This window comes from Strongylocentrotus purpuratus, unplaced genomic scaffold (genome assembly GCF_000002235.5).
Source record: "Strongylocentrotus purpuratus isolate Spur 01 unplaced genomic scaffold, Spur_5.0 spur5_scaffold_19, whole genome shotgun sequence".
NCBI lineage: Eukaryota > Metazoa > Echinodermata > Echinoidea > Camarodonta > Strongylocentrotidae > Strongylocentrotus > Strongylocentrotus purpuratus.
The window spans coordinates 29,237,707-29,260,639 of NW_022145604.1; the positions used below are offsets into that span (position 1 = coordinate 29,237,707).

Here is a 22,933-nt window from a genome sequence, read left to right on the forward strand (position 1 = left end):
AATCTATTCACTTATATTTAATAGCAATCGTGTTTTTATCATTCTTGATTTTAAAACAAATCATTATAACCCCAGAACGCATACTAATCAAATAACGCTGTGTTGTTGATACAGTTTTTTCCATCTGGTAGTACAGAAATTGTTTCTCATGCGAAATGGATCCAATATCGTATTAGCTAAAACAATCTTACTAATGTGTCAAGTACACGGGGGCCCCTTGATGATTTATAAAAGATTAATGATGAAGAACGCGTCATTCTTTAAAAAATTCTTGGCAGCACATCCAGCCAGCTGCAACATTATATAACTACTCTGTGGTTATTGTACTATTGAACGTCGAGTTGATAGCTGCCAATGGCATGAAAGCCAGATAAATTATGTACCAATGATGGAAATGATTAAAAGGAACTGACTCTTGCATTTCTTTTGATGAAAATAAATTGTTGTTCACCATTATTTTAGTAAAATATACGAATTGAACTGAATTCAGTGTTGCATCTGTCATTGCCAAGAAGCTCATCTTCCCTTTGTATAAGTGCACACCAAAACAATTCGAGGGCTTTCAAAAATTCAACTTAAATGCAATTTCAATTCTTTACTTGGATTACCTTTAATAATAATAATAATAATAATAATAATAATAATAATAATAATAATAATAATAATAATAATAATAATAATAATAATAATAATAATAATAATAATAATAATAATGATAATAATAATAATACAGCATTTATTATGCGCCATCGATCTAGTAACCTATTCTGAGGCGTAATAATTGTCATTGCAATGGTCGCCCATTTCCCTCGACAATGCACAAGGCTATAGAAATTTCCATATACGTTGACTTTTCAAAGCCTTGGTGATCTTTTTGTGTTCATGATCAAAATAAAGTTAACCGCAACATTGGAAAAAATAACCTCGCTAAAAAAAAAATTGTTATGTTTTTGCCGAAAGTCGCTTCTATTTTGAAAGAAAAGTTGTTTAGCATTTTATCTGCCAATGTCATTTACTCCATTTTCCATTTCAGACTTGGCCATCTCTGCGCCCTTTATTGATGGAGGAAACAGAGGGAAGGTCTTTATATACCACGGGATAGGCCGCAATGTCAGGATACCTCTGACACCAGTACAGGTATGGTAGTTCAATTGTGGTGAATGCTGTTGATAGATAGTGAGGGGTTGCAAAAATGCGGTTTCCGTCCGTCATAATTATGATCACGAGAACTGTTCTATGGGCAATGTAAAAACAACCGTTTGTTATCATTTAAATTGGTAGACTTGCACCTTGTGAATCGATTTTGAGAGGAATATTTAACAAGATATGCCTATATTTGCTTTATATTGGTTATTCTGAAGAAACACTTTCGGTTGAATTTTGTGTCAATTAAAGGCTTCCTATGAAATTACATGGACAATAGATACGATTTTGTTTTAGGTTTAGGTTTAGGATACGAATTAGATGTAGTGTCAAGTCCAAAATCGAAGTTACGGATTTGTCAGTGTAGGAAGTTACCTGGGAGCAATTTTCGCCGGATGCAAGAGACGTACTATACACGATGCAACTTAGTTTTAAGCGAGAGGGGGCGGTACTGCGGTTTAGATGGAAATCGAAATACAGTACATTTGTCTTGAAATACTCATCCTCAATTTTCTTGAGGGAGTGGGGGCCAAGAAATATTCGGTCCCTCGTTGACTTGGGGGATCCACAAACTACAAGCACTGCTTTTTAGTGAATCCGCCCATTTCCTCAGAAATCAATTTTTGTGGGTAATAATTGTATTATGTGTAAAGTGTATTTCTTTACTTATCAAGATAAAAAATGAATATGTACATACATTTTTTAATACTTTCTGTAATGATATCTATAATACCTTTGTTAATCTTCTGTTGGAAATTAAATAAATACAAATGGAATTGAATTGAATTGAATTTGTGATGCTATATATTTTAAACATTCAATTCTAACCTTGTCTATTTCTACCCTCACACACGTGTAATTATTTTGTAGGTTTTGGAGTCAAGACAGTTTGATCAAGTTCTGGTTCCCTTCGGTTGCTCGTTATCATCCGGAGTGGACGTCGATTCAAACTCTTACCCAGGTATGCATATGCATGAGGGTTATGAATGATTCAGATAATTTATTATTGTTATTTGAATAGTGAATATTCATTATCTTACGCATATGCATGAGGCTTATGAAAGATTAATAAGATATTGTTGTTACTCAGACACTAGAGTTTATCATGGTCAATCGCTCAACATTGTACACACGACGATGGGCAAGTTAGGCAGGGGGGGGGATACAGGGTCTGCCTCCCTTCCCATTCGGAAAGTTTGAAACTATCAATATCGTGAAAGATAATTGCCACCTCATTATCGAGAAAATCTCTATGTATTATTTATATCTCACCAAAAATATCACCAAAGAAATTACATCTAGATGTGTCATATGGAATTAACAGGGACCTAATATCCCCATTCCCAAGACATTGATCTACCTTTGCCACTACAGACGCACGAAATCAATAGGGACTGCAGAATAAAAGTCATTGTTCTTGAAGTCATTGTGATCCTAAAACTCCCTGAAATAAAGATGATGCACGTGATTGTGTGCATGAATGAATCTGATGTTATTAGTAACTAATTATGGAAAGCATTTCGTGACGAAGCAGGCACTAAATATTTTGAATCCAGATTATTATCATTTTATGATTATTATCAATATTATATTTCAGTCCAAACGTTCTATTACTAAGAAATAAAAATATATGTGTATATTTCCTTTCATGTTTAGATCTTGCTGTAGGAGCCTATAGGTCCCAGGTAGCTGTTGTGTACAGGTATTATCATGGAAATGCAATCTTATGTTCCAATCAACATTTGATACATCGTAAAACTATTTGTCGAATTTTCTACTAAAAACTGAACACGAGCCCTGGCTTAAGGTTTAATTTAACTTCGGATTTAACGAGGGAGTTAGTCTGAGGTATAACATTTCCTTTGCTAAACGTGATCTCAGAACGGGACTGAATTAGCAAAATATGAACTTTGTTTTTTAGATGAGAGTGTTTTGCAAAACTAAGAAACATTTGGTGTAATTTATTGATTATGTGTTAGAGAAAGAAATACTCATTTGATATAGTTCATGTAGTTGCATTAATCATTTATAATTGATGATGATAGTAATACCAGAAATTTGTTGTTGTGCAAAGTTTCATATTAGATTCATATTCCCCCTATACGTACAATAGTACATATATATCGCAGAGCACTGCTTGCAAAGGTCAATAAATGGACAAATCATAGATGAATATCAATGATTCACGAACGCTTTATATATGGCCTCGAAATACTGACGGTTTGATTTGATTTGATCTGATGTATTTGAATTTGATTTCAGATCGAGGCCTTCTTTCACGGCGACAATGCAAGTATTTCACGAACCTAGATTGCTTGATCTAGATATATTAGATCATCTTCTGCCTGACGGGAGACTTACTACAAGGTATATATTGATTGCTTGATACATTAGGTGAATGATTGATTTAATGATTGGGGTAATTTTTGATGATGAATTGAAATTGAAATGGTAATTATTATAATTCCACATGACTTGGCACGCCAAAATAACGAATTACATGGTATGTACCAGGTACAGAGTAAAGATAAATCATTTATGTATATTATAGTTGAAAGACAATTTATTGATTGATTAGTGAATCTGTTGATTTATATATTTACATATTCATGATTAATTCTAGATTTCAAAATTTACCCTTTGAATAGCTTGATGATCGAATATAATAGATGGTTGATTGAATGTATGATTATAACAAATTTAGTGATCGTTTGAGTGTTGTTAATGGTACTCAAATTGATCACTGACTGACTACATGACATTACTGTTGATTTATTGATTTACAGTCAGATTGAATTATCTATCTTCTTCCTACATCTTCTCTTTTCTCTTTTGATTAAATGTTTGTCTTTCCAATGTTTTTTTCTTCATCCCATTTGGATGATTTACTTTTCCCACATGTTTATTTTGTCTCCTTTTTCTGTCCCTCTAGGATGAGCTTGAACGTATGTTTTTCGTTTGTCGGGCTCGGTCTACCAAAATCAATCGGTGAGTCTTCTTTTGAAATCAGATATTTTTACATCCTAAGTACATTGCAAATTGTAAAAATGTTACTAGAGAATATCAGTATAAAGAATATTGAGTTTCCCAATTATTCTCGTTCTCATCCCAAAGTGCAAGAGGCTTTTAGTTATATCAGAAAATACGACATATGCAAAGGTTTATTAGAAAATGTAAACGAATAATTTAATTTATTCTAAACTGCAATTGCATAAGATCTCCACTGATAAATTTGCATTAGCTCATAGCTTTAGCATGTTTAGGGGCTCATTTTGAAATTTAATCTCGTAATGAAGTAAAGATAACGAAATGAATATTAAAACGAAATTTGATTGACCATCTTTTGTTTGATTCATAACAGTGATTGGTTTAAACATCACACTAGACGCAGCCAGATCGCAGACTCCTCGGATGGCTTTCATGAAATCACGCTCAGCGACACTGCAATCCACCATCGTAGCTTCAACGGAGAGCACTATGTATTGTGTACCCCATTTAATCTATGTGCAGGTATGGACTACGTTCTTATTCCGCCAGCCACATCCCCTCCCGTAGTATATTTACCTCCAATTTGTTTTAAAGCATTACATTTAGTTGGGAGTCCAGGAAAGATGCCCCTATTTTTGTTTTTATTTATTTATTTTTATTATTATTATTATTATTATTATTATTATTATTATTTATTTATTTATTTTTTATTTTTTATTTATTTATTTATTTATTTTTTTATTTTTTTATTTTTTTAAATTTTGTTTTGGGGGGGTCTCATTCTGTTACGGTTCGATCCCCGATACGGCGCTAATGTCCTTTGGCAAGGCATTACTCTTCATTTGCCACACTCGACCCAGGTGAGGTAAATGGGTACCTGGCAGAAATTAATCCCTTGAAATGCTAGAGCGCTGTAATGGCAGCTAGGCTAAAGCCGGGTAATAATAAATGCGCCTCGGAATATAATTCTAGATAGACGGCGCTATAGAAATGCCTATTACTATTCGTATTATTGTTGTCGTTTCGCTTATGTTTCTGACACAGAATTGTGACCCTTTAGTATAAAGTTTGATTCCCTTTTTAAAACTTTTGCTGTCATGTATTTTGTCTTCTTCGTTATCTGCGTCTGATATAATGACTTCCTGGTTGTAATCGTAATTCCACTTTCCGGTGTTTTTCTCGACCAAGGACACAGCTAATGCCTAATCGGCCAATACGATGACCTTATACAAAGTCATATCATCTATCACGTTTATTCTGTTGATCTGTAGGTTTACCCGATAAATTTCATTGAACCTTGATGCACGATGATTTTGTGAAAAGCCTTTGAAATGATATTTTAAATGAGGTTTTTATATGCCCATATAGTATACACATAGCACAGCGACGAGAAATATATGCGTCCATATAAGATAACTGTGATCGGGGGCGTCACTTAGACGGGGTAGGTTTGACAACCCATTAAGAATTTCTGTCGGTAGAAATACATTTCGAGCCTTGTCGGCACCCCCCCCCCCCTCTCCCCCAGAAAAAAATAAAAGGGGAAAAAAAACATGCAAATTAAAACTAAACTAAACAAATATGAATATAAATTAGTCGATAAATACAGACTTTTCTTGAAAGAAAAAAAAAGTGGATTTAACAGAAATGTGAGGAGTCGTTTGAATTTCAACCGCAAATTTAGTACGACACTAACTTTAAAGTCAAACAGTTTAAGAAATTAGGTTGGTCTTGTATATAACTCATGTTTCATTTTACTTGTTTTGTAATTAATATATATGTATCTTGAAGAGGTAAAGAGAAGAAAAAACACTCTAAAATCAAAGTGATCTAGCAATGCCCCTGCTTTGTAGTAACCAGTTAATTCAGGTTTATCTGATTCCAATAATAGCCCTCGATAGAAGAAAAGCAGACGGCCATCTCAGTGATCGCTACCTATGCTTACTTAGAGGACGAGCAAGCCAAGTGGACACCCGATGGCTACCTGATACCCGTACTCAGCAGATGGGCTGCTACTAGAAATGCCTTCTCAGTAAGTGGTCATTCATAAAACATAAATAATACAAAGTTAGTTACTCATCATTTCTTATTATGATGGAAGGAAGCAACTGCCATTAGAATATATCCAAAGATGATAGGAAAATATATTCAAAGAAAAGAGAAAAACTACAAACATTATGAATAGGATATTAGCTATTAATTTCTAACTTTAAAAACCCCGCCCCGTATGAATGAAAGATCAAATTTCAGTTCAATTATTAAATTGAACACTGATAATTATGTCGTCTAATTTGACTGTTTGGGAGGGGTAGAGATGGAGAAGGGGAGGGAGAAGAAGAAAAAAATATCCAAAGAGGAGTTCGGTTATTTCTATGTTTATCTATAGAGTTCCTATTTTGCAAACAGAATGATTTTATTCTCAGTCTCATTATTATTTTCATCTTTGCAACATTGACAGGAATAAAACTCGCTTAAATGATTTTGATTTTTTAAAACCAGATTCCACTGAAGAGAACATGCGCTAATGACACCTGCTTTCCTAATCTAGTCATATCACCCAAAGCGTAAGTACTAATTAAGGTATAATGTCTCTTGGTGTCTCCTTAGCCCGTCAAGAAGAGAATACTGCCTCAAAATTCCTTTTCAATTCTCACGTAATTCCGATCAAGCCATTATAGCCCCTTTTTAAAGGATTTAGAGACCAGAGTCAAAAAAGAAGAAGAAAAAAAGAAAAGAAAAAACGACCTATAATTATTAACATGTAGTATCGCTTAAGATCTTATTTTCCCGATTCAAGATTGTCCTTTGTATTGATACATGGTGACAATCTTGAGAAAAATCTTAAACAAAATTAGAATATTTTTCTTGCAATATACGTTCAATTTTCCAACGTTGCATCTGATAAGGGGTATCTTGTAAAAAGGCGTTGTATAGAAGATATTTTATGTATTCTCAAATATAATTTGAATATGTTTCTTGCAATATACACTTAATTCTCCAACTTTGCATCTGTTGATGCCGGCGTATCATGTGAAAAAGCGTTATATGGCAGTTATTTTACATATTCTCAGATATGATTTATATATGTTTCTTGCAATATACGTTCAATTTTTCGACGTTGCATTGGTGAGGCGTGTCTTGTGAAAAGGCGTTGTATAGCAGATATTTAAAGGTAAAGACCAGCATTGGAAACGCCCCAATTTCAAAAAAATGAAATGGAAGCTCTTATTACCAATCATGTGAAAGAATATGTTATGACTAATACATGATGATACAAAATTTGCCGGGAAACCGCCTACTAATTCATATATTTGGTAAATTTGTTTCTCTCATGGTCTGTGAGAGATATAGGGTAGTCCCATATACATCTTTCTGTGTATAGTGCTTGTAACTTTACAAAGAATGGGCCAAATTTCTTATCATTTTGATGATTCCAGAACCTTGCAGATGCTAGATGCTAGATGATCAACCTTTTCTGATCGATTCCACAACGTTTCTTTCACAATGCAATCGCGTGACCATAACTAGTCTTTACCTTTAACATATTCTCAGACAGAATTAGAATATGTTTTTCGCAGTATAAGTTCAATTTATGGTCAACGTTATATCTGATAAGGGGTATCTTGTCAAAGGCGTTGTATAGCAGAAATTTGACTATTCTCAGACAGAATTAGAATATGTTTCTTACAATATACGTTCAATTTTTTTTCAACTTTGCATCTGATGTGGCGTATCTTGTGAAAAGGCGTTGTATGGCTGAAATTCGACATATTCTCAGACAGAATTAGAATATGTTATTTACAATTACGTTTGATTTTCCAACGTATCTTGTGAAAAAGCGTTGTATGGCAGAAATCTGACTATTCTCGGACAGAATTAGAATAATTATGTTTCTTGCAATATACGTTTGATTTGTCAACGTTGCATAATTATGATGAGGCATATCTTGTGCAAAGGCGTTGTATGACTGAAATTCGACATATTCTCGTGATTATTTTAACACATTTCCATATCTTTTCTCAGCGAAACGGATTATCTTGTAGCAGGCGATAGTGGTGAAGCTTACATCAGGGTTGATGTAGAGAACCACGGCGATGACTCCTTTTATTCTACCCTTGAAATTCACATCCCTGATGAGATCAACTTCAGTAGACTAGATCGAGCTGTTACGGTAAGGGCATGGATGGATTATAAGAAGTGGTAATAATAATCTGGATTTATATAGCGCGTGATACGAAATACCGTCTCTAAGCGCTTTCAAAATATTATTATCACGTGGTCATCGAATTCATGCACGTACAATGTGCACCATCTCCACTTCCTGGGGAGTATTCCTACCATATCGTCACCGTGAGGGCATACAGCAATTTACCAACCCAAAGGCCTTCGTCATCATACCAGGTCGTCATTTCTCTCCTGGGTATGGAGTGGCAAATGTAGATAAATACCTTGCCAAAAGACATTAGTGCCGTTGTCATCCATCTTTGGGACAATCCTTGAAGTTTGTTCAGAAAGGAACAGGCAAAATCGGTAAATGAATTTGAATAACTGTAAATAGGTTGTTGTTTGCCAAGCCAACATATTGTTTAAGCTTGCCTAAGAATACAGTTCGTTCCATTTTTGCTTCGAGCTTCGGGTCACATTTTTAAAGGGTTTACACTTTAAGGTTTTCGCTTCGCGCATTCATCTGCAATAAAGATGTTAAGCGAATTGAGAGAGAGTTATGATTTGATACAAGATGTAACACCAGTTTGGAGACTTGCGTTGTATAGGCATACCATTACAAACAAAGTCTGGCTAATCTGTAAATATTGCATGTTGAAGCGGAGTCAATGGGAGACAAATTTTAATGAATCGCATATCAGCTTACTGTCCTTGTTGAGATGTTTTTGTTTCTCTTGATATCTTTTCAGGATTCCTTTGTGACGTGTTCGGTCACAAGACGACTGGTTGTATGTAACATAGGTAACCCTATCAAGGCAGGTGGAAAGGTATGGATACAGAGGTTATCAAAGCATTAATTACTATAAAATAAGATAAAAATTGTCTCTGAGTTACAATATTCATTTTATTTCTAACTAGTTTTGAAAAAGGTTTAAAACTTCTTATATCATATCCAAAAGGAAAAAAAACATGTCCGACACAGTTTCGTTGTCTATATTTCAGACATCTTCCTCAGATGTTTATAAAAAAAAACTGTAATCAAATGCATGCATTAGATAACCAACAGTAAGAGACGTACGGAAGCGTGTGATCTACATAATTAAAACGATTGTGGGTTCAATGAAAATTGCCTTTAGATATTATTCAATCATAACTATGATTGCCTCATTTACTGTATGATTCTCGGGAAACATATTGTTGGAAACTTGTAGGACCATGTATATTAGTTAATATTAATATTTCAGTAAGGTTTCGTTTTAGTTAGCGTATTGCAAGTAATTTGACTGACTGATTTTAATTCCATTTTGGTTTTTCCTTCAGGTCAATATGCGAATCTGTTTCCAAACTGAGGACCTATCTGTGACAGAGCCCGAAATTATCTTCGCAATGATAGCCAAAAGGTAAATAATAATTATGCTCAGCTTTGCTCTTTTGTTCTTTTAGATTATCATTAGGTTTGATATGTTTTACTTTTAGGAGTCAAATTATCATGATATATAATCGAATATTGGTTTATGCGGTTATACTTTGTTTAATGATTTGTTTGTTTAGTTTTTTTATTTCGTTTGCTCATTGTTTTTAATGTTGTTGTTATTATATTTCGAGGGTCTCTACTTCTGTTATATTCTTCAAATCTTACACTTTTGTATATCTTCAGCTGCAAAAATATCTTTTCAATTCTGCATAAAATACCTTAAGGAATAAAATAAGCAAATTGAAAGGTGCATACATTTCTTAGTGTTAACTTAACTATACTTCGTGGAAGAACCTTCTTAGGCTACGAAGCATAATAATGTAAAGAAAAATGTATGAATATTGTCATAACAATTGTCAGCTTTATCAAAAGAAACGAAAACAAAAAAAATGTATTCTTTTTTCTAGCGGAGATGATGAGTTGAGACACCATTCTGATGACAACCATGCCAACGTTTCGATTCCTGTTATTTCATCATCCAATATTACTCTTCGAGGGTAAGTACCGGCTTTCGATTTTATAAAACAGGTACTATTAGAATAATGAGAGCTTTGGTATTACATTGATTGTTATTGAATTGATCGTAACATGGTGGTTGGTTTGATAAAAGAGGTTTTATCGCGCCTATTCTGTCATTGTTGAAACCACATTTTCATTATGAAATACAGTAGGCCTATATTTAAAAAGTTGAAATAAGTTAGAATGCTTTATCATGGTAACACGATGCCTCAAGTTACCCATCGTTTATGAAATAGTGCAAATAAACGCCTGAATTCATGAGAGATAAAGGACTATATAGTTTAAATGGATGATATGAACTAAGATCATGATAAATACTGTTTTACTCGATGGGCAAAACTGATACAAAGGCTATACTTACACGAGTGAAGCTCTCTTGTTAATGATAATCTATACTTATTTATCAATATGAATCATTGCCATTTTTCTTTCCCACTTTTGTTCCACCTACCGCTCTCTTTCTATCTGTCTCTCTCTTTATCTCTCTCTCTCGTTCTCTCTCTCTCTCTCTTTATCCCTTTCTCTCGTTCCCCCATCTCTCTCTCTCTGTCTGTCTCTCTCTCTCGGTCTCTCGGTCTCTCTCTCCCTCTCTCTTGATCCTCCCTTCCCTGACGTCTCACCTTCCCATCGTCATCCATCTTTCTCATCTCTCCACCAAACAGGGAAGTTAACCCAGAGCTGTTGATATTCAAAGAGAAAGATTATCCTCTCGATCGGGTGGTGGAGTTTCAAACCGACATCGGTCCTCTTGTAACCTATACCATATCGGTATGTCAACAGTCAATGATTCTGTGTTTTTATGTACAGATTTTATCAAATTTCATTATTATGCTACTGATGTAATATCATGATTTATCCTTTTACTAGACTTTCCTTATTATAGTTTAAATGCTTCTTTGCTAGTTTCTTCTGTCGTGAAGGGTACTAATAAACAATTTTGTTTAAAAAATAATACATACAGACACTCATAATCTTTTCGCTCTAAATTGATATATACCGTGTGAGTAAAAAAAATTTACACCTAGAAAATTGCTAATTATTTTTAAAATCATCTATGAACAGTAAATTATTATACATCTTATGAAAGAGTGTTTTATCCAAAATCATTTGGTACCATGTTTGTGTGGTATGTGTTCACGCTTGGATGAACAGGTGGCATTGTTTGCGAGAGTGCAAAAATCGACTTGCGCCAAAGTGATGCCTACTGTATGTATTATGTTGGGATTAGCGGAGTGAGAGCATGGATTGAATGTATGAAATGAAATGCATTGCATATGTTTTTTGCAAAGGGCAAAGTCACACACACCCACACACACGCGCACAAATGTTTGTTGATATTTGATATTCGATATTTGATATGTTTGGCATGATTAATTTTGTTAGGGGTGTTATTTGGATCTGCAAAGACCGAATTAATACCCAAATCCCAATTGTTTTATTCAAACATCAACTTTGGCGCAAGTCAATTTTTGCACTCTCGCAAACAATGCCTCCTGTTTGTCCAAGCGTGAACACATACCACACAAAAATGGTACCAAATGATTTGGGATAAAACACTCTTTCATAAGACATATAACAGTTTAATGTTCATGGTGTAAACTTTTTTTTTGACTCACACTGTAGTGTGTTATTTATTCTTTTCAGTATAACTATTTTTGTCTCTTATAGAAGAAGGATAGATGATTTAATAATTGTTTAGCCATTGAATTTCGTAAGTCAATCAAATCATTTTTTTTTAAATCTCTCTCTCCCCCTCTCTCTCTCTCTCTCTCTCTCTCTATCTCTCCTCTCTTTCTCCATTATCTCTGTCTCTGTCTCTCTCTATCTTCCTTCATCTCTTTCTCCCCTCTCTTTCTTTCTATCTATCTCTCTTTCATTCTTTATTTCTGACTTGCCCTTTCTCTTGTTTCTTTCTCTGTTTGTCTCTTTCTCTCTCTTTATCCCCATCTGCTCCCCATCTGTTTCTCGTATTGTCCTGTCCCCCCTCTCTCTCTATCTCTCTTTCTCTCTCTCCCTCTCCCCTCTCTTTTTCTCTCTCTCTCTCTCTCTCTCTCTCTCTCTCTCTCTCTCTCTCTCTCTCATTCCTCCCTCCTTCTGTCTTCAGCTTATAAATAGAGGTCCAAGCCCTCTAGGTTCTACCGACCTTGTCATCTCCTGGCCTACCTTCCCGGTCTTAGACGGTCAGCTTCTCTATCCGGTCAGTGCCAAGATGGACAATGGTGGAGATTGTTACGTCATCAATGGGCAATGGAACGCAGAAAATCTAACAACAGTAAGAAACTATAATTCTTTTAAAAAGAAAACTAACTTCTAAAATGTCCAGTGTATGACCAGTCCCATAATGACCAACATAATCTCAGTAACAGAATGGAAATAAAACATCATTTCAATATAAACATAAATGAAAATATTTCTAAAATCTTCCTTACAATGACTGAATTTAACTTAACTAAAGGTAGCCAAACTTCAAACTTCAAATCTGTAAGTCCGCAAGTGATCTCAGAAAAATGTATTATTCAAACCATTTCCACCCTTGTTCTAGACATTTTAACTGCTATGCTATTTAGAAGACAAAAGTTCTGTATAATTATATCTGCGCATCTATTTTACATCCAGATATTTGGAAACTACAACCGCGGCAGACGGCGTCGCCGAGAAAGTTCTACGCCAACGTCATCATCTCGACCGAGAACCGCGTCACCATTAACCTCGTCCGAGCTGAAATCACTCGCCTGTAGATCGAGTTTATCACCATGTGATAAGATAGTGTGCGATGTGGATACGCTGGCCAGGGGAAGACATTCTGAGAGGGACGAAGTGCTTGTCATAGTAACGGCACGCCTTAGAACAGATCTCTTAATAAAGGTATGGTAGAACGTAAATGAAGGATGAGGGTTAGAGGGCTTTATTTTGTTTTTACCTGCAACATAATTGTATCAAATAAGATAACCCTGCTCTTCTTCTGCCCATCTTGTATAATTTTCTTTATTCCCTACTGTCTACCCCCTTTGTTTTCTTTTAACATTATGCTTACATTTGGACTGTTCTTTTTTCTTTTTTATTCAAATTCTTCTTGTAATCCTTCACTTTTATTCCAAGTAATCACTCTTTTAAAGTCGTGTTTCTTGATTTTCCTTTAAATGTTCCTCCCATTTATTCTTTGTCACTACTGCTCCTTGTCGTTCTTCATTCTCCTTTTCAACTTCTCCTCTAAATTGTAGAGCTTTTGGTATTGATGCTTAATCAAGCTTACTATTTCCAGTCTTCCTCTTTAATCTATCCCCATCATCTCTCTCTTTTATATTTTCTTTTTAAATTCAACCGCTTTTTCTTTTAAATGTCTTCGTCTCTCATCTGCAGTACAATATAACAGGATTCAAGCTGATGACTCGTGTAGAAGCTTTAGTCAAAGATAGCCTTCACCCCAGTACACCGTTTCGCAACTTACCAACAGGGGAAGTTCAGGTAAAACGAGTGATCTTCTATATTATTACACACCTTTTTTTTTTTGGAGGATAAATCATACCAAACTCAGTGGAGGCAACGTGGGCGTAGCCATGTTTTTTTTTTGGGGGGGGGGGGGCGTGGGAAGGGGCAGCATCCGTCTACTTGGTGAATAACGCAGCCACCGACGTGGCAAGTTGCGAAAACGGGCCTTTCATCTCCCTGTCGTTCCCTCACTTTTCTTTTCATAATTATGCCATTTGAGGGGAACATTAGTCCCTCTGCCCCTAATGTAGCTTTACTATGCAGACCAAATTATTTCGGGAGCATGGATAAACAATTTGAAATCCCGATCCATCTTTCTCACTTTCACTGCATAATAATGACTAAAACAATAATTTGTATGACTTGACAAATATATCTATTTTGTGATATATTAAAACCGTATGATCCGTGTTAAAATGGTGTTTCTGCTTTCTTCTTGTATCTGCTATAATTCTTCGACATCGTGTAGATAAGTACGACGGTGCTCGCTGAGATCGATCAACCTCGAGCAGATGTTCCTTATTGGGTTTACATCGTCGCCATCGTTGGGGGTCTCTTTATACAACTCGTGTTTCTCATTATACTACAAAAGGTACGTTTGACAAAGAAATTCGGTATAAAGGTCTACATTTAAATCAACTGGAGATGGTTGGAATGTGTAACTCAACTTTAATTATAGTACGAATGTTAAAATTCAAATAATAATATTTTCCTGTTGGCCTTTGATATTCCCACCACATTTAGTACATGCTTCTTTTTAAGTTTTGTTGTTTATATATACACATTTTGATTGTATTTCTTTGTTTTTTAACCAAATGTGGAGATAAACTTGAATTAGATATCATAGATAGGCCTATATCCTTAATCAAAATATAAGTTTCCATTTCAAGTGATAGTACTTGCTGTCAAACATTGACCTTATTTAAGAAATACAATGACATCGCGAACATCTGACATTCCTATATTCTTTCATTTTTATGTGAACAAACTTTGTGAATTATGTATATATTATCAACGTGATAAATCATTATGAAATAAGAAGTACGCTAACAGTATGTAAACTTGTGTGAATTTAAGGAATAAGCTTGCAAGTAAAACCGTTGCGAAATATTACAACAGTCGATAACACTACAGTTATTTACTGTAAACCCTCATAATTTCTACCGCTCCATGGATAATCCTATAAAACCTATAAGTAGAGGTGTTGTGGTCTTGTGGATAAGCACCCGACTGCAGATCACAAGGTACGGGGTTCAAGTCCCGTCGCGGCACTAATGTCCTTTGGCAAGACATTGATCTACATTTGCCACTCTCCACCCAGCTGTAAATGGATACCTGATATGCTTGAGCGCTTGTTATTTTGGCAACTCGGCTATAACCATATATGCAGGGTATTATGTGAAAAGTGCCATGAGAGTCAGAGCTTGACGCGTACCGGCGCTATATATAAATATCCATATTATTATCATCATTATTAAATTTTCGATCATTTTCTTCTTTGTTGTAAACAGACTGGATTCTTTAAGCGAAAGAAGATTTCACCGAAGCGAAGGGAATGTCTAAACATGGAGAGCGAACCAGTAGTCCTTGTATCAGCAGCACCATTAATAGAAAGAAATCGTTTATCTTCACCAATGGTACGGAACCCTTTAGCACGTGACAAACTCTATGATTTCGACAACATAAGCAGTTAAAAGACATTCAAACTCAAACATGGACAATGAAGATGTTTGATATTTGAAGATACCCTACGGCCGATGAGCTTTCTCCTGAGAATAATTGAAAACATTCTAGTTTTGTCTTGTTCGATAGCGGTCAATGTACAGACAGAAAAAACATTTAATTCTTGGAAGCTACCCGTAAAATGTTCGGCTGGTATTTTCATGAGAAAATGATAACATTGAGAGAAGGTAAACTTCATATTATCATTTTCATCGGAAGCAATGATGTGCTGCCAGAACAGATGTTCAATCTTTGGAAGCTAGTTGTCAGCATGCTCGAGGGACGTTTTCCTGATAGGTCAATAACATTGAAGACTCCATGATTTCTGGAATCGTTTATATCCTTTAGAGTTCTCGTTTATCGATGGGCATTTTCCTGTCAGACCAGAGGATGATTATAATAATGTTGGAAGGATCAGCACACGATTCTGTTTTCCGTAGTGATAATAAATGCAAGCCTATTATCAATGGCGGATCCAGGGGGCGGGGCGGGGGCCCGGCCCCCTCCCCCTGAGAAAAAAAGGTAAAAACACGTTAATTTTACCTTCATTTGGAGACGGGCTCCCTCCCGATGCTCAAGGGGGGAAGGGGGGGGGGGGGGGTGCGATTTTCAAATTTTCGAGGCCCCCCCCCCCCCTCCCCGCTTTATTTACCGGCTGGCTGTTTCGCCGCTAAATGTTTTTTCACGAATTGGGCCTCCTCTTTGGCCCCCTCCCCTGCCGATGGCTGGATCCACCCCCGCCTACTATATTGTCAGCTGACCTTCTAAAAAAGGATATGCAGGATCGAGTAACGCTGCGAAATACGACATTTGATCAGTGTTTATGTTACATAATGGTTGATTGTTGATTGTCGTTTTGTTTATTTTTGTTGAAAAGTGCAATTTTTAGCTTTATCTGTGAAGGAAGTGACTTAAATTTATGTTTCATGATTTTTGTTCTTTTCCCCTCGTTTTCTTTGACTATAATGTAACAGTGCCTTTTTATTATTTAATTTCGCATCTATTCCTCGGTTATAACTATAATTACACCGAAAACGTGATTAGCTCTCTAATAGTACTCCGAGAAGGACTGCAAACTGTATCTTTGTAAACATTTTATTAATCATAACATCTGGGAGATTGATTGAGTTTTGAGGAGTACTATATGCGAACATGTACTTAATGAAATTCATATTTCTTAAAAGTATCTCTGTTAGTTTTCTATTTTGCTTTATTGGATGTAGAAAGATTTACAATAACAAAAAAGTAGGTGAAAAGGAGAGAGAGAGAGAAGGGGGGATTGAGGTGGTTGTGATTGGAGAGAAAATGTTCATGAAACATGTATAACTTTAGAAACAACATTTTTTTGTAACTTGTATATCCACCAAGCTAGAATGAGTTAATACGATGAATGCAAGATAGGGTTGGTTTAATTCTATTCCTCCATTATACACGGAGTATAATTTTGTTCAGAACTCTGAGTTTGAATTCGGACGTAAATCTATAATCCTTTATAGTAATCTTTCTTGACACTTGGAATTCTGTACTTCAAAATATTTTCTCCTGATAGAAAATCATATCTATGTCCAAATTCTCGCCAGGCGCATGCACTCGATGTTGTATGGTTAACAACTGGAAACCGAATTGTCAACTTAGTCATATTATTATAAGAGCTGGGAATGAGACTCATATAATCTACCAACATGTGATTATTAATGTGATGATGACTGTATTAAAATCATGTTATAAAATACAAATAAAATGTGACTCGTTAATTTGTTCACAGAGTATACATAGTGTGTCGTGTATAGACTCATGCAAACTGTATTCACTGCAATTCCCCTATAAAATGGCATTAGTGGGAGTTAATATTAAACTTACCAATGAAAAAGGTGTTGAATGTAATTTGATGACGTTTCCAAAGGGACGGTTGAGGAATATTGCGCAATGGTTACTTTCGTCGAGTGAAATTCAGAATGATGATAAACGAAACATTATGTTGTCATCAGTACATTCAGTGAACGTTGCGGGTAATGTTTCCGTTAGATTGAGCTCTTATACCTGTCCATCTTTTCTGTAAAACACAAAGGAAGTTATGATAGTTTCAGGTTGTGACTTTAAATTCATTTTCAAAACCAGTGACGCATCCAGCGACGGGGGGGGGGGGGGGGGGGGGGAATCGGCCGTTCTGCTTCCTTTGGTGACCAAATAATAAATAATAGAGAAAAGGGGAAAATGGGAAGCGACGAAAGAGAAAGGATAAAACAAAATAAAAGAGAAAAAGAAAGAAGGAGATATGAAAAAAGGAGAGAGAGAGAGAGAGAGAGGAAGGAGAGGGAAATGGGTGGGGGAGGGGGTTTAAGAAGAAAGAAGAAGAAGAAGAAAAAAACTCGCTACCGTAAGTATTTGGGTGGGAAATATATAAATAAGAGGGGGATCCAGGTGAGGGCCGAATCGCCCCCCCCCCCCCTGGCGGCCTACAAAAAAAGGAGGAAAGAGAGAGCGACGGAAGAAAAAAGAGGAAAATAAAAGATCAAATGACATCGTTCTGGTCTATAAAATATACCAAATTGATCACTATGGTTCAATGAGTTTTGTTACATGCGGAGTTTCACGGGCCGATTCACTGAGATGCAGAAATATTTGCAAATATATCTGTCAACAATTATGAAAGGGTATTGATGATGCAGTTAGCCAGTTAACTTCGAATGTCCTAACTCATGCCCGAGAGAGAAGTTATCCTATAATGTAGGAGCCTCTATAGGGGTAGTTGTCCGGGGATAGTTGTCCGGGATCATGATATTCCGGGTGTGATACCCGTCCTGATCCATAAGGCGGGGACTGATCTGATGGACATGCTTGCTACCCACCACCCCACCACACGAATATTTTGAAAGGACCAATAATGAGGGAACGACACCAAAAGGGAAATAATCTGTACAGCGATGTGATTCGTAGAAATATGTATAATATTTATACTTAAATGAATAATAAATCTCGACTATATTTAATTGTAAACAAAGAAAAGGAGATACACAAGATGATGTCAGCTAAAAGTTGTCAGCAGGCTTGGCGAAATTGAGCTCGTGCCCCTAATATAAGGTTGTAACCGTATTCAGGATGTGTTGAGCTAGAGGGCGTGCTGCTCTTTACTTCTGTTACGCTATTTCATTTTCATCTCGTTCTTTTTAAAAACTTAAAGGTAATACATAGTTTTGGTATGGGGTCAAGATTTTGGTTCAAATGAACATATTGGAAGCATATGCGATCCTATTCACTATTTAGTGATCGTTGACGCGGTTGAAATCGAGTCTAAAGTTATGAAATTGTAAAAAATACACTCTTTATGTTGTATAGCTCCCTCTCAAGGTCAAGATATTAATTAAGCTATATATTAAACAATGTTTCTTGACTAAAATCGACTGATAAGCTATTCTCGTTTGGAAAACATTCTCAGATTTTCATAGTCGCAGCTACCATTGTGCGGCCGTAGGCGCTATTTGAAATTTATCAAAATTTACCGGGAGCACCGGTAAATTTTTATATTCAATCTTTCTCGAAAGCAAATATGCTTTAGGGGCTAATTTTTTTATTGCTTATAATACATCTACATGGGCATCCAGATATATCAAAATTGTAAAGAATCCTATCCACCTAATTTTCAAAATTTCCCAAAACCTTGTATTACCGTTAACCATCCTCCTCCTCCTCCTCCTCCTCCTCCTCCTCCTCCTCCTCCTCCTCCTCCCCCTCTTCCTCCTCCTCCTCATCCTCCTCCTCCTCTCTTCTCTTCCCTTTCCAACATTTTCAAATGACCAATATTGAGGAAACGCCACCTCATATTCAATTAGCCAGGTGGTTTGTTAGATGCGTTTCTGGTATTACACTGTATATGTTATAATGTTTTTAAGTATTTGTTACCAATTTAATGAAGAAATAACATTTTTAACTACCTTAAAATGTTAAAAAAAAGACTTTGACAAGCGGTTTTTAGACTTTAACAAGCGGTTTTTAGGCATGAGATGTCATCTCCTCTCTTCCCCTCCCCCGGTGAAAATTGTGCCCAGTAGCCTATTGTCTACCTTCTCTGTCAATAATTTGCTGCCCTACTTTTGTGCGCTTTTTCATAACTTCATTCTATTATTTGTATTGATTGATTTTTTTTTCTCCCAAATTCCACCCCAATTTTGAAAAACTGACTTTTGAAGTGCACCCAAGCATACCCACTGCAAACAATATTATTCTTTTCGAATGACTCTGTGGTCACGTTTTCTGAATTGCATATTGTGCAAAAACTATCTTTTCGCTGATGTGTTTGTCCTTGGGGAATCTATTGTCACAAGCCCGAACTGTATTCCCTGCAAGGTGTGTAATCCTGCAAATAATATTGTAGGCATATATTTATATAGGCTATGCGTACATAGTGTACTAGAGTGGAAATCTATATGTCGACCGACCTTTTAAGTTACTGCAAATAAACGATCGAGATATATTGGTACTATTTCGTTATTGGAGAAGCAAGAGCACTAATTCAGCAGTCTATTCTATGTCGTCTACATCTCATTATAAGAATTGGTAAGTTCCCTTATTACACCGATATCTCTTTGAATACAGCTAATCGGCATTCCTGCACGAAAACACAAGTGCATTGTTAGCGTGTGGATCAAAGTCACTTTGACGATGATGATACAATTTGCGACTTTGTCATATATGATAACTTGCTATGTATATACCGGATAGGAAATATTGGGGGGGGGGGGGGAATGTGAATGACGAAATAAAACGAAACGTATACCTTCCAGATTTGTATAGGCCTCTATTCCAGGACTACCACCCCGAAATATACTGAATATCATTATAATCTCTCATTGACAAATTCCCTCGGACAACTAACCCAGGGAAATATTACAACGAAATAGTGGTTTTCGGCTCATAAAGTTCTCGGAGTCATTATATATTCCATCAGTTGGTTATCCAGGAGAAATTGCCCGAAAATGTAGCCCTATAGTGTCCAATGAAGTGGGAGTGGAAGGGGCAGAGGCTGTCCGGGATATTTGATTACCATGGTTGTCCGAGATATATTTGTTCGAGAAAGTCTAGGTATCCTTTGTTTTAATTCCGAGCTTGCAAAACTTGTTTTGGTCAGTAGGTTTGGTCAGTCTGAAATACTTCCTCTGAAAGCCAAAACACCAATGTTAAGAAAGGGTGCATGCATGGCCCAGAATTACTGATTAATTGTGGAGAGGTAGTACATTTTGTCGGTATACGTACACCTATACAAGCTAAACATTAGTAGCAAAAATTATAGAAATATATCGGTATGAATGCCGTAGCTGTTAAGCATGTGGTATATCAGTATGTTAATTATTAGGCAATGTATGAAAACGATAGAATGTTTAAATTGGACAATACGTTATTCAAAATGGCCTGGCCTTAACAATTAAAACTACTCTGTATAAGCTATTTCAAGTAAAAGCAACCAGGAAAGTATTTCCAATCAACTCTTTTTGACCAGAGGCGTATATAGTATAAGTGAACTCATTGATGGGGCACTGAGACAGGGGGGGGGGGGGGGGGAACCGATCTTACTGGGAAAAATAAAACACGAATTTCAACAATTCTACTCTTTAGGGAGAGGGAATGATGGGCTGGTCAAGGCTTTCTGTTTTGCTCAGTATCTTTCCTTTATATAATTTTTTCCCACCACTCGATTATATTTTTTTTTAAATTAAAGGGGAGGGGTGGGTAGACGTGCCCCCTGTTTTACGCCACTGCGTTTGATTACCAAGTTGAACGGAAATACACGAGGCCTAACATAAACACGAGACTACAGAATAGTCCACCGGCCTATAGAAAATGGTTTCCTAATCAAAGTTAATTCTGTGTACGTCCGTTATTGTCATTTTATATTGACAAGCTAGGTCGAGAAAAGAAAACGGGGAAAAAATTTTGTTGGTGGGTATATATTAGTGGATCATGAACTCAGCTATCAAACGAAATTTAATGAAACTTTCATTTTCATTTTCCTCATAACTCCATGCATGTTTCTAGAAACACTTTCATGACGTGAAGCTACCGTTTTGAAACAACGCGGAACTATGGAAAATACAACGGATCTGTCCCAATACAGTTGGACATGGGCTCCTGTAGCTTGGGAATGGTGGGAGATCCTCCAACTAATCTTGGCTATAGTCGGCATCCTGGGCAACTTCCTGGTGATGATAGTCCTGCTTCGTCCAAGGCATCGCCGATGCGCCACCGATACGCTCATCGGAGCTCTGGCCGTCGCCGACTTTCTGACGTCCATCTTCATCATCCCCCACCAACGCGTCATCAGTCTCCCGGACACCCCCGGAGGACAGTTCTACTGTAGGATCATACACTCATCCGTCTTGATGTGGATCTCCATATGCGCTTCCATCTTCACCCTGACAACCATCTCCATTGAGAGGTTGGCGGCAGTCAGGTATACGTCTCTGCATCAAGTTTTGTTCACACATACACGTATACCTATCCTCATCGTTGCATTGTGGATTCTGGCTTTCGTCATCAACACTTTCAGCCTCTATGTCCACTTCGTAGAGGGCGGTGTCTGCGTCACGCAGTTTCCTTCTCCGGATTTCCAGAAGTTCATCGGCGTGTCTTTATTCATCATCGAGTACGTTGTCCCAATTGTCATTATGATCACCGCCCACTCGATGACGCTGTACAGTCTCCGACAACAAGGTCAGAGGTCAGATCAAGGTCAAGAGCCGATAGCATCAAAGCTTAAAGAGGCGCAACGTCGTGTCCTACAGATGCTGCTCATCGTCGTCATCATCTTCATCGTCTGTTGGACGCCGGATCAGTTCGGCTTCTTGGTGTTCAACATCGGCGTCGTTGACGTCAGCCATCTCTTCAGTCCCCTCTACCGATGTTTCGTCGTCCTCGCCTTCGCAAACTCCTGCGCCAATCCGTTCATCTATGCTGGGAGGAGTCCGGGCTTCAGAAAGGCTTTCTTACAGATGTTTGGCGGGAAGAGCCGTCACTATGGAGCTCACTCAGTCTTTGCGGATCTGATCGACGATAGTAATACGACGGTTAACGCAACAAACCTCGGTGAAATTGACAAAATTTAGAACAAGTATGCGTTCAAGATTATCATGTATTGTTATGAGTTGCGTCTTGTTCATCCTTTTTATCTACAATTCGTACGAATCAATCTGTGAATTGCCAATTTGATTACCTAGCTATAAATCGTCTTTGTATTACTTTCCACGTCTTGATATCATGCCCTCATGTTGTCATTAACGGTTTATTTCAGCCTCTTTTTATATCTAATATTATATTAATACAAAATATGTTTAGCAGCCTAGACTGAATTGTACATTTTCCCCTTCAAATTAAGCAAATTGCATATGACAATAAGACACAAGACCATACCAACTTATAATTCAGGGGAAAATGATACGCAAT

At 36.6% G+C, this 22,933-nt stretch overlaps 2 protein-coding genes across 2 annotated transcripts; both read left to right on the top strand.

The window, feature by feature from the left end:
• Window positions 1-4,005: 4,005 nt before the first annotated feature.
• Window positions 4,006-14,068, top strand: LOC591750 (integrin alpha-8). The gene is made up of 13 exons (XM_030989894.1): window positions 4,006-4,131; window positions 4,505-4,653; window positions 6,023-6,163; window positions 6,631-6,695; window positions 8,155-8,302; window positions 9,045-9,122; window positions 9,616-9,695; window positions 10,177-10,266; window positions 10,951-11,056; window positions 12,393-12,560; window positions 12,905-13,153; window positions 13,649-13,753; window positions 14,042-14,068. Exons 1-13 carry the CDS (start codon window positions 4,077-4,079, stop codon window positions 14,066-14,068), a joined length of 1,461 nt encoding a protein of 486 aa, XP_030845754.1. The 5' UTR covers window positions 4,006-4,076.
• Window positions 14,069-19,833: 5,765 nt separating this feature from the next.
• On the top strand, window positions 19,834-22,596 carry LOC593771 (mu-type opioid receptor). The gene is made up of 2 exons (XM_003728332.3): window positions 19,834-20,053; window positions 21,530-22,596. Exon 2 carries the CDS (start codon window positions 21,577-21,579, stop codon window positions 22,594-22,596), a length of 1,020 nt encoding a protein of 339 aa, XP_003728380.1. The 5' UTR covers window positions 19,834-20,053; window positions 21,530-21,576.
• Window positions 22,597-22,933: the final 337 nt, after the last annotated feature.

Coding starts and splice junctions, on each gene's coding strand:
- LOC593771 (XM_003728332.3), top strand. CDS start 21,577: ATGGAAAATACAACGGATCTGTCCCAATACAGTTGGACATGGGCTCCT.
- LOC591750 (XM_030989894.1), top strand. CDS start 4,077: ATGAGCTTGAACGTATGTTTTTCGTTTGTCGGGCTCGGTCTACCAAAA. Junction 9,696..10,176: donor TTCGCAATGATAGCCAAAAG/GTAAATAATAAT, acceptor TCTTTTTTCTAG/CGGAGATGATGAGTTGAGAC. Junction 13,754..14,041: donor TACCAACAGGGGAAGTTCAG/GTAAAACGAGTG, acceptor TTTACTATGCAG/ACCAAATTATTTCGGGAGCA.